We start from the raw sequence: 12,740 nt of genomic DNA, 5'->3' as shown, positions 1-12,740 counted from the left end.
TGTGCTAAATGCAACAGGAAGAAGTCATTAAATAAAGCTACTTAAAGATCTAACATCTTTAAACACAATTCATGTTGATGCTGAAAAGGGCACAAATAAAAATAATTTTGAAAAGGTGCATGGAAAGCAATTCTAGCTGTCAGGACCTGAACTTCAGTATTCAGAGTTTCTTCTCCTGCAGCTAAACCCGACAGCTAAAATAGCAAGGAGCTGCTTTCAATTAGACTGCGGGTACAAGCCTCCCAACACTGCTGGCACAAAAGAATGTTGGGATGATTGTGAAATAAGCAATGCATTTTGATTTTAGTCGTACTGGATGTTTGACTCTTGCATGTAACTGTGGGCCAGATCCTCAACTGCTGTAAATGAGCAAAACTTCAGTGGCTGCAAAGCAGCTTTGCCAGTGTGCAAATAGCCAGCGTAGTCAAGGCTGATCTGCTGGTGGATTATTCAGGAGCAAGAATGAGGACCCATGACAAATCCAGTGACCATCATCAAGACTGCTTCAGCAGGGTCAGGCACGTGAGAAAGACATCTCACACAGGGACCACGGATGTTTTCTTTTGATGGGCTATGACCCGGTGTTACAGGATGAGAGAGTAAAGACAATGGAGAAGGAATACCTGCTGCTGCTTACTCCATGTGAAGTAATTTCTGACACTAAATAAACCTGCAATGTTTGTAGCCTGAACTAAATTTGCCACCGAGCTTGTTAGCACCCCTGGCACTCAAACCATACTAAGAAGAAACAGAAGTATACACTATTAATTTCCTACTTTATCTTACCTGAAAAATAAAGTACTCCAGATCAACTAAACGCAAAGAACACTGAATTGCCACTAAAACTAGAAAAGAGAGTCACAGAGCTGCCTGGAAATACAGGTGGCAGGCCAGGACCTCAGATGACCAAGTTCTCACTTGCAGACAGAGGCAGGGAAATCACGAGCTGCCACCTAACAGATCTATTAGAGACACCGACTGATGCTCACAGTAAGAAATGCCTGTATTCCACACATGCACCTAAAGAACAACTGCCCCCCATCCCAAACTAACATTGCATGTAGCAGAAGCACGCTAGACTGAAGAGTACCACTCAACCAGTGCAGTGAGAAACATAGACCACTGCTGTCCATGAGTGCATTTTCAAGAGACTGGGCTCCCAGCTGCTCATATATGTGTCAACACATGCCGTGGGCAGCACCAAGAAATGAGGTCAAGCAGAAAGAAGCACTGACTCACATTGTGCACATGTGGGGCTCAAGAGCAGTTTGGTCTTAAGCACAGAATACAACTGGTATGCACAATGAGCGCTGATGCTACTGCAAACTTCCAAATGCCTGATCTTTGTGCTGTCTTTTCAAAACCATGACATATTTTTAGATAACAGCAGTAAACCACTCAAAGGCTGCAAACATAAAGCTGATATCCTGTATGCAGTAAGCTTAAATGTCAAGTTACATATATATACACATATTTTCCCATATACATAAAAGCTTTTTAGCTTTTAACTAAACCCAGCCTTTAACCTACTAGTGTTGTGTTCAGCAGAGCTTTAATTTCATAGAAAAGAATCTCAGATAGTAAAGGGATAAAGGTTTGATTTGGTTCAAGGTGTAAAACCTGTAAGCAGAACATTCCCCTTTTCAGGATCCGCATCCTTTACCATTCCCTTGGCACCAGGCTCTGCAGAAAGACCCCTTGCTTGCAGCAGAAACCATAAATTGCTATTAGTAGCAATAAGAGCTGAACACGAAGTGCATTGTAAAGGTGGCAAGAGGACCAAATAATTGACAGAAGTGTCGTCATGAAGTTTCTCATTTACACCACTATTGCAGCAACTCAAACTATACATCAAGTACAGAAGACCATGTAAGAGTCCCTGGGGGGGTATTTCAGTTCTGTAGCATTAGGAAACATCCTAAGCAAAATTAGTGTATACTATAAAGTAAGCAAAAATGGCAGGTGTCAAATCCAAGTGTGAAGGGCTGAGTGCACTACTAAAATTAATGGGAAAACTCCCCACTACTTTCAAAGCTAAAACTATCTCATCTAACCTAGTAATTCGTTGGCAACAAACAGTATTAAAAATGCTGTCTCTCTCTTAGCTCTGTTTCCTGTATAATTAAGCATTTTGGACTTGCCCACCCAAATCACATTCTCATCTCCACACAGAGAGGGCTCACAACAATTTACATCATCCAGAGTAAGCTGTCACTCACGACCTATGTGGCAGAAATAGCTCTCTCTCTGGATTTTTTCCTCTAACAGTTTAGTAAAAAACTTTTAGCTTTAAAGCTACAGCTACTACACAAAGAAAACAAAAAGTTTACACTTGGGGATTTTCTTAGCTGTAAAACAAAATGGAGGAGACACAATCTCAGACCTGCTGATCTAATTGAAGAGAAGACGAGATCGGGCTCGAGAGGCACAGACAACCCATTTGAGGGAACAGCTCCATTTAAAAGGAGAAACAAAACGAGAGGGATAAAATGGAAAGGAAAAACACGACAAGATAGCAAAGCATAACAAACGTCAAGGTCCTTTTCAAGTATAAGAGATAAAGATGTCGGGCACTGGTTATATTTTGAAGAGCATAACATTTGTGATCCTTTAATGCAAGTGCAGATTAGGAACAAAGCAGGTGAAAATAACTACTGTGAATTTGGACAGATGTGGAAAGATCATCCTTTGTTTAAAAATCTTTTTAAAAGGGAGGACTCTTCTAGCAAGAAAAAAAAATTCCAAAACTCCTGAATGTCCAGAAGAGACTTGGTAAGCCAATTCCTTTTTACTTTAAGATACACAGGACTGCCAAAGAGAGCAAGAAGGGGAATGTGGTCCTCCTTCCAAGGACTTGGAAGATCCATCAAATCTACTGCCTACAAATGCCAGAACACAAGCTGCAGAAGTATTAGTAAGCAAGAGAGTGTAAATCCATAGACAATTATCCAGAGACACACAATAACAAAGGTATTAACAATAAAAGCACCGGCTCATCTGTCAAGCAGATCCCCGTGCTGTCTAGGGGATGAGCTGCACATGCATGCACTCTGTACAAGTCCAAGGAAGATAAATTGTGCTCCTGATGGCAGAGCTCACAAAAGGCATGGGAAACACTATGTGTTTGAACAAGGCCAGGAAGCAATGAATTGGTTGCCTCATTTGGCTATGACAACCCTATTTCTCAGACCCTCATATCTGAACGAAGCACACATACTGTTTTCTATAGTGGGGTCCAAACACCCAAGGTTCTGGGGGAAAAAAAAAAAACTTTTCCTAATGAACGCTACTTACCTCATGACATAGCCTGAGCAAACCACAGGAGGTATGACGCTCCCCATTTTACAGATGAAGAATCAAGCACAAGTGGACCAGGCTGAAGGGTGCACAGAGACCCATAAAATAAGGAGGTGTCTTGAGGTCACCCACATGACCTCTGCTTTCCTACCATTAACCACAGTATGAGACCTCGGCACTCCAAATGTTCACACAAAGCATTTGAGGGGAAAAGATGAAAGCAGCTGAATATCAGGTTCCCAGTGCTGAGGAAGCTGCTGTCAGATTTATGTTGAAGCAGATTAACAGCAATGCCACGTGCTGAGGAGCAAAACAGCTTCACTGTACTCCCACTCTCCCTGCAAAACTTCCAGCAACTGACAGCTAGCACCTGACAGCTCTGTGAAATCTGCACTGCCTCCACACAAATGGAAGACTCCATCTGAACATATCAAATGCAATAACAAAGCCTGCACAGACTGCCACTAGATTGAAACACCACTTTATAATGCCAGTCTTCATAATAAAGCAGATCCTGCTGTGAACATACGATTTTCACAGGACATTAGAGTGGGACTAAGGGGTCTATATTCAGCTCCCTACTCCACTACACAGTCCTTTGGGTGACCCTGGACAAGAAAGTTGATCTTCATAAGAAAGAGGACTAATAACTTTGCTAAAGTAATAGGAATTTGAGCTTGCTGAACATCTAAAGGATGACATTTATAATCATAGCCCTGAAATCCCAGGGAATTATAAGTTCTGTCATGGTGAAAAACTGAAAGCAAATAAAACTAAACCACTTGAAAAATAAACCCATAAAACCCTGGCCTTTAGGTATTCTGCTAACAAGCTTACAAAGGATTTGTCTAGCGGCAGCCCTCCTATATTAGCAGCCAATCTGGCGGGCATCTCGTGTTAGGTTTATCCTGCTAATACAGACAACAGGAATGGGGAGAGGTGTGCATAGAGCAAAGACTACCAGTACCTTCATAACAAGTACTGGTGTGTTATTCTAAGGCAGGGTGCACTGAGAGAGCAAAGAACATGGCCAGAAAAGTTTCACTACCACAAACATCTGCTCCAGACTGGTTGGGGCACTTCTACAGCATGTTACTGGCTTAGCTCTTAACAGACACAGCAAACTTGGATAAGACTAGAAAAAGGGGGGGGGGGGGCAGGAATTGGCATGGGGGAGCCCAACCGTCAAAAAGAAAGCGTTTATTTTGATAATTAGAGACCACCAAAGTGAATGACATCTGCTCTCAGTTGAGGAACTGCTGCTACCTTTGGGGTCCATTATTCCCATCTCTCCCCCAGTTTTATCGATGGAAATAGAAGACTGGAGACTGTTTTGGATAAATCAAATCTTATGGCACTTATTTCCCAGGAATCCAGAAGAGGCAATATTGTCAAGAGGAATGCAATGTGTTACATCAGGCTCTCCATTTCATTCATGGGAATGATTTCAGCTACCTGAAATGGCTATAGCTTTCCATCTTCATTCTTGATCCCTAATAGACCAAGGAAACTGGTGTCCTTGTTCAGCAGGTAAGAGAGACAATAAAGAAAGCAGCAGACTAAAAGCGGCAAATACTAAGTCTCAGGGATTCCTAGAGTAGACTGAAATGCCCAACAGATTACAAAACAAAGCCTTCCAAGAGTCTATAAGCAAGCATCTCAGATAAATGCCCAAATGCTCAGTGCTGCCCTTGAAATGCAAACAGCAAACCTTTTGGAAGTATATTGGACTCACAACTTGAAGACCAGTGACAAAGTCCAGAATATCACAAATGTCTTTAAATTCTACTTAAGGAAGCTGCCATGGTCACATTAGCTTTCTGCATCACCAGCAAATGAACTTCAATTACAGCCCTCAACCCCTTGTGGAAATCACAAAATTCGGCAAGAGATCTCCGAACATTTCAATCACAGGTTGAACAGGGAAGAACAACATGGAAGAATTTTTCCAAAGACTTCTAGCTTTTAACCAAATCAAGAAGCTGAGTATGATTTAGAATCAAGTTCTAGATACATACATCCTACAATACTGATTGGGATCAGATCTAGAAAGATTCTAAATTAAATAGCATTTAGTGATAAGGCAAAGATGGTGTCTGGTCACAAACTGACCCTGCCTACCTGAATGTCACAATTTTTTCCTTCCTTGTGAAAGAGTAAATACAGAAGGTTGGATTTTGTTGGTTTTTTTCCCCTCTAATGACTAAACTGCCTCTCTTAAAATACTGAGGTGTTGATTCTTATTTTTCATGGAAAACTGAAGAAAGGACAAAAAGATAATGAGAGCTAAACCTCTGTTCCTGCAATGTACAAAGACATGCTAGCCAAAACTGCAGTTCCCCACCTCCCACTGGCCTGAGGTTGCAGCCCTTAGCAGCTGGAGAAGTAAAAGTGCTGAGTATTACTCACTGCCATGACGAGCTCAAAAGGATATTTGTAGACTCGAACTGGGGACTGGTATTTCTGCACCATTTTTACTACGCACCTGTAATAGAAAGAAATCGGAAAATTTTAGATCACTTACACCAAACACCACAATACATTCTAGCAGTTTCCACAAACAGACCTTACTAGAAGCCTTAACTCTTTCTCACAAATAGAGAGGAGGAGACATATTAGGTAGAATACCTTGCCCAGCATCGCTTAGCAAGTCAGTAGCAGAGACAGAACAAAAGGCAGGTCTCTGCAGTCCCAGTCCAGTGCTGTGTCCAGCACGCGGTAGCGTCCTTTGCTGCTTCCCAACACTACTGCAGTAAACTCAGCTTAGAGCTCCAACAAAACTCACGATAATTAAAGCACAAAAAAGAGATGTAAAGCCAGAATCAACTGTACACTGGAGAAGGAGCCTGTCTTAGGAGCCTTGCAAAGCTTAAATGGCGATTCTTCCCCCCATCCCCCTTTTCTGCATTACATTTGTAATCATTATGCAAAATCCCCCTTGTTGAAAGCTTCCACATCTTCCCATATCTTGGTGTTTTAAATGCTTTTGTGCACAAAGTAGCATTCAGCTGTTTTAACCCACTAAAAGAAAGGAAAAGGAAACAGCATGCTTAAAGAACATGCCTGGCGCTAAGCTAGCAATCACATCCCACTGACTGGATGCCTACTGCTTCCAGCTGAAATAAGGAAATAACTGCATGCAATGGAAACAATTCAGTTCTCAGCATTTCATTTCTCCTAGCCACCTCTCACTGTTCTCATCAGGATTCCTCCCTCAGACTCTCATGCTGGGGTTTTAACCCTCAAATATGCATCAATAACCACCATCTCAAGGAAGTACATAAACCATTAAAAAAAAGGTTATTAGGCTGCTTTCTGCAGTTCCTTTAGGTTCCTTTGTATTGCTCCCATTAATACCATCTACAAACATCAGAAACACAAAAGACCGGACGGCTGGTTTGAGACACTGTGCTGATTCCACCCCACTCAAATTCCACTGCTGAGCAGACACAGCCCTCGGCAACATGACGCAGCGTAGCACTGAACTCAACAGTCAGAGCATTAAGACAACTTATCCCTGACATTTTAAGCCCAAAAATGGAGGTGAAACATGAATTAAAAGGCAAATGGCAATAGATTCTTCCTCAGAAAGACTACTGCAAAATACCATTACACAGTAAACCCTAAGCAAGGGAGAGGGGAAAAAGACTTCAAAAAGTTTGAGTACCTGAGAACAGGGAATGTTTGTAGAAGAGTCTCACAATCGGACAGTTACTCTGCAGAGGATCACATTACCCAAGGAGCAACGTTCAGGACTTGCTGGGTCTCTAGGAGTCTTACGGGTACTAAAAGCCAGTCCACACAGAACAAGTAAATGCAGAGAGAATGCATCAGCAGAGCATCCAACTCAAACAGAAGTGAGTGGAGCAGGGGCAAGCAAACACCCAGGAAGCCTGGGCCGCTATCACATATCAGATACCCGAGCCAAGAGGCACGGGGCACCTTGTAACGCAACGCTGTAAGATGATTATGTAAGCACGATACCTAGGCTGTGCGGGAACCTTCCGAGTAAGTGCAAATATAGCAAGAGAAGCCTCGTCAAATGTATTTAGCTGTGTTCTTGCTCCCCGTTCTGACCTCGCCTGCTAAATCAGGAATTCCTGCACCTCTGTAGGAGGGGGTCAGGGACCTCTACAGGAGGAAGTCTCAGGACAGATCACTCAGTCTAGAATCACCCACAGCCCAGAAACGAAGTCACCAGCAATGGAACAACGGGATGGCACAAGCTGTAGTTCAACAACCTTAACCATGCTGCTTGGACAGAACTGTTGCTCCCTAGCAGCTGCAATACCCAATTGCCACAGGTTTACTGCCCCGTACTTGTCTAGTTGAGGGAAGTTTGAGAAAAAGAGCCTGTGACTATTATACCCACAGGAAGCTGTGGAAGAAAGACAGCTGATAACTCTGTTGTGGTTTAACCCAGCTGAAAACAGGACAAACTCACACCTGCCCTAGAAACCTTTCATACCTTGGGGAAAGTACAGTGGCAGACTTTCTATGCCCTCTCCTCAAAACAGAGCTGTGAGACAGTCATTCTGCTTCTCAAAGCAAGAGGGACTCCAGCTATAACTCCTGAAAAAAAAAATAATCAGAAAAGGCAGTGAAAGGTAGCTACTCAGTGCACATAGATACAGATGGATGATTAGCACTGATAATGATGTAAGATTTTCAGGTGTTACCACTGGGCAGCTGGGCCATATTAGCTAGAGACATGCATCCTCATAGGGCTTTAGAACCAAAATGACAGACATGTTTTTAAAGTCATCTCATGTATTCCACTCAAATTATAAACAGATATGTTCAATCACCTTGTAAAGAAAACCAGAAAGAAACTACACAACTACAGAATACATCTGCTCCTTAAACATCCATCATACCACTTCAGCCTCTACAATGGCCCAGGCTACCTGCTCTACTTCATATCTGCATCTGGCTAAAAGGAAACATATTAGGAAACTTATTAGGAAACACAGCTCAGCTGAAGAGCAGTGACTCACTAAACTGCAGCTTGATCACTTAGAAACCCCAATCCACAGCTAGAGGCAGACCTGTAGCCATTCATTGGGTAACACCAGGGAAGAGCACAATTTCAGCTGGCCAAGCCCCATGCAGTTTGTAAAAATTCAGCAAGGCTGGAACTGTCAATGCATTGAAGCAACATATCTAGCTAATAATCACATTAACCATCCCAATTAGATATTAAGTGTTTCAGTTATCGCACACCTGAACACAGAAAACAGCAGAAACTACCACATTTCACAAAGCATCCCATGACACACTGACAGCAGTGCCAACAGCACGGAGACTCGACAGCCTGCAGCTCCCTGCAGAGTCCAGCTGGCCTGTGTACCCCCTTTTGCTACAACCCATACAGCAATTCACAGACGAACCAAACCCTAGAAGGCAGAGAGTTAATTATAAGCTTGAGATACACCAGCTGGCACTGTACCAGGGGAAGGAGGGCATGGAAGGATATGAACCCCTGATGGCACATGTGTTTCCCTACTGTAACTTCAGTAGCATTTCAGAGAAATGACGAATTCTTAACAAGCAGTGGTGTACAGACAGCATGCAAAGCTACTGCTACATATTAGCCGAGCTTGAACACTGTGAGGGCTCCCATGAGGATTACACATCACTACACACACAGCAAAGGGAAGAGAGGCAGTGATATTAACTATATGTTTCCATTTTATTTAGAATCATCCACTATGTACCTGAGGGATTTTCCATATGCTTAACTTTTATTCTACTATTGTAGGAGAGGCTTACTTGACAGAATACAGCCAGATGGTTGGAAATCAGACATTGAGTTTATATATTAAATATACATAAAGCCCCGAATCAAAGCCCCCAACCCCTGTTTCTCATCCAGGCTAGTATGAACTCATTCAGCTCTTTCCACATTAGAGCTGCCTGTTGGATGCTGAAATTCAGCAGCAAGTGACTTTATTAACTTCTCTTCCAGCTGAAAAGAAGCCACCACAGGTGGGAGAACAACTGAGCAATTTTTTTTGTTTTTGACAAAGAACTGCTGAAAATAGCAGAATTCCAGACTTCCTCAAATACTATTACAGCATGTGAAAGCCAGCTGCGGCGCCCAGCTAAGTTGATGTTTCCAGTTAGAAAAAGGGGGACTCCGCAGGGCTGTAGTCCTTCCTCCCCCCTTCTAGAGTAAGGTGGAGAGAAAGGTGTGTGACATTTCCTCTGCCTGAAATGCCTTTCACTTAGGTAGATGTTGACACAGTAGCTGATGCTTTACACACATAATATGGTACCAAGCTGTAGGATATTTATTACAGCTCTTTCACATAAGAACTTGAGAACAAGTCTTTTGTAGCTTGGTATAAGGAAGCCTCAAAGTAGAACGGTGCCAGCATAAGCCTTTACTATATTTTAGACATCTTCTCAGGCAGGACTTCATCTTACCCCCCCGAGAAACACCTGTAGTGCAGGGGTGAAGCAGCACAGAGGGCTGCAAGCCAGCACACTGCTGTGGAGCCTGGCCACCACTCTGTACACCTTGCAGAGATGCCTGGAGGCCTGTTGCGGATTATAATCAAAGGCAAGCAACACAAACAACATTCACACATTCTTTACAACACAATAAGGAACAGTCTCTTTGGCTGAGAGGGGAAGAAGAAAAGGAAAAGCATACAGCATTCTGCTCTCAAAACCTTGTAAAGCTAGCAGTTTCTTCCATGTATGTATCAAAATAAGCTTCATGCCTAATACTTCCACACCTTCATCTCATAACGTAACTTTCTCACCAAAGAACCACCACTGACCTTTTACGCACAGCCACATACTAAATCCCTGATATTTGCCAGTCTGCAGCAGTAGATAAGCTTTCTTGAAGGAAAGCTCCTCATTCCTCACCCGGCTACTCCATAGGAAGTCATACTATGCCATTTTATCCATCAACACTACAGTCAATAGTTCAATACTCAAGTTCAATTTAAGAATGAAGACATGCTTCAGCTTAACGTGTAGAACAAGAGTAGGTCCGGTCACCAGGTCCCTTGACAGCGCAACAAAGCACCAGCACAAAACTGTTTCAGCGTGCCCTGAGTGAAGTTCGCAGTCATATTTTCTCTGAACACAGGTATGCTCTGCACATTAGCCCAATCAGACAAGCGGTGCCGCCAGCACAGCCCCCTTCTCGCTGCCCACAAGCCGATTTTACTACTTGGAGGAGTTAAGCCAAGAGACCCAGAGAACAGCACGTGCTCGGTTTAACCCTGCCCTAAAGCCAGTGGGGTTTTATACAGAAGCTGACCCAAATACATCAATACATTTAGGAGCAATTTACCAGGGTCAGCCTTTGAGTTTACAAATACTTCAGAGCCAGTTTTTTGGTTGGGTTTGTTTTGTGGTTTTTTTTTAAACTTTGAGACCCAGAGAGCTCAGCCGCCAGAGTGCCACGCTCCCCGGAGCGAGGCCAGCAGCAAGGCTGATGCTCGCACACAAAAGGAGCTGGGGTCCCACTCGCTGCGGGTGAGCCCGCTCTGAAGCGAGCCCCCGCTAGCCTTCAGCGAGAGGAGATCCAGCGTTTATCCAACTTCCTCTAAGCGGGACAGAAATCCGCAAACTTTAAAACCGTTTGGTTTTGTTTTTTTTTTTTTTAAGTAAACCTGAAGCGATCCTCAGCCAGCCTGCCAGCTTGAGCCTGCCGCTCACCGCCACTCGAGTTTTCACCCGCTCCCTCCCTAATCCCCGCAGGATTAGGACTAAAATTTCCCTCTCAGCTTCCCCTAGCTGCACGGATAGCGGCTCCCGGCACCCCCACGCACCCACTCACCGGTCCCGCCACCCCCGTGCGAAGGGCGCGGGCACACAGCGAGGCACGGCGGCCGCCCCTCAGCCCCCCGCGCCGGGAAAAGCCTCGCGCCCCCTCCCTCCCTCCCTCCTACGGCCGCCCCGAGGGACCCCCGGAGAAGGGGGGCCCAGCGCGGCCGCCTCCCTCCTGCCCGCCTCGCCCCGCGTCTCCTCACCGCGGGCACGGCGGAGCCCGGCCGGGCCCATACCGAGCGCCCCGACCCCGGCTGCGCTGCGCCGCGCCGCCGGCTCCACGCGCCGCTTCAACCGCCGCGCGCGCCGGCCCCGCCCCAGCGCCGGCCCCGCCCCGCCCCGCCCCGCCCCGCGCGGCGCCGCAGAGCGCTGTCCATTGTGCTGCGGGGGGGGACGGGGCCGCGGCCCCGCCCCCGCGCACGTGCGCCGCCCACCGCCATGTCGCCGCGCGGGGCTGAGGCGCGGCCCGGCCCGGGCCCCCGTGGCCGCGGCAAAGCGGGCCGGGCCCCGCGGGGCGCGGCGGGCCTGGGCTGGCACGGCCTGGGCAGGAGCGCGGCGAGGCCGCCGCGGGGATGTTACCACAGGCTTTACCACAGGATTTCCCGCTCCCAGTCCGTGAGGCTGCTCCCGCGGGCGCAGCACAGCAGGCCGAACCAGGGTAACTCACAAGCTGAGAGGGGTTTAAGTTACGACTGTTACCTGCCTTAAGAGAGGGAGTGTGTGTGAAGATGAGCTCATCCCGGCCTGCAGGCTGAGCTTCCCAGACTGGCACCTGCCCTTGAGGAGGAGGAACCCGCTCAGGGTCTGGGCTGGAGGAGGCAGAGCCACAGCTCCCAAACAAGACCTCACCCCGCTCGTCACAGGGCGGATCAGGCCTTCATGAACTGAGATGCCTACTCACCTCACTCCTTAAACTCGATCATTGCATTGTATGGAGGTTTCATTTATTATGTGACTTACTATGCAGCTACAAACTCACACTTCGAGCAAACGTTCCCAGAACTGAATTCTCCCGACAAGTTAGGCGATCATCCGGCTAAGTGGTGTTGAGGAGGACGCTGGGGTGCATTCTCACCTCTCAGCCTTTTTTTCTCCCACCGTCTTTGAAAAATCTGTATGTTGTTTCATGAACCTTGGGGAAATTGCACTTGCCCTGTGCTTTGGAGCACATGGCAAGAGTGGACCCTGTTCATCAAACCACGAGGCTGTAGCAGATAGTTGTCACCATCTGGTGAGGTTTTTTCCTGAGGACACAGCTCTACTGGAGGAAAAGACGCCCACGCTGCAGCCAGTTCAGGGTGGAAGAGACAGCTGCTGAGCAGGTGCATGGTCCTGGGGCGGGAGGAGCATGTGGCACCAAGAAGTGGTGGAGGAGAGGGATGTGGGAGACCAGCCTGGGAATGTTTTGCACCTTCAAAGCCTCCTTTTAAGATCTCCCTAGGAACCAGCTGCCACTTTGCGTGATGTTACTGAAAAACATTGCACTACTTTTTCTTTTCCCGTCTCCTTATCACTTCTAGCTGTAGAGCATCCCCTTATCTGGGCAGGCATTTCAGGAAGATGCGGTCCTATTTCTGATCAGCAGTATTTCCTGAAATGGTCTGCTATCTCAAACCGAGGAGACCAGCCTGACGCTGCTCTGTAAACAACGA

The 12,740-nt window shown here is 46.1% G+C and overlaps 1 protein-coding gene across 1 annotated transcript in view; it reads right to left on the bottom strand.

The window, feature by feature from the left end:
- Window positions 1–11,350, bottom strand: part of SEC14L5 (SEC14 like lipid binding 5) — a 47,669-nt gene extending 36,319 nt beyond the window's left edge. The window contains exons 1-2 of the mRNA XM_072878054.1: window positions 11,292–11,350; window positions 5,707–5,782 (exon numbers count right to left, since the gene is read on the bottom strand). Coding sequence (XP_072734155.1) covers window positions 5,707–5,769 — 63 coding nt within the window. The 5' untranslated portion in view covers window positions 5,770–5,782; window positions 11,292–11,350. The remainder of the gene's footprint in view (window positions 1–5,706; window positions 5,783–11,291) is intronic.
- Window positions 11,351–12,740: the final 1,390 nt, after the last annotated feature.

This window comes from Ciconia boyciana, chromosome 13 (genome assembly GCF_034638445.1).
Source record: "Ciconia boyciana chromosome 13, ASM3463844v1, whole genome shotgun sequence".
NCBI lineage: Eukaryota > Metazoa > Chordata > Aves > Ciconiiformes > Ciconiidae > Ciconia > Ciconia boyciana.
This window is presented reverse-complemented; position numbering and strand designations above follow the sequence as displayed.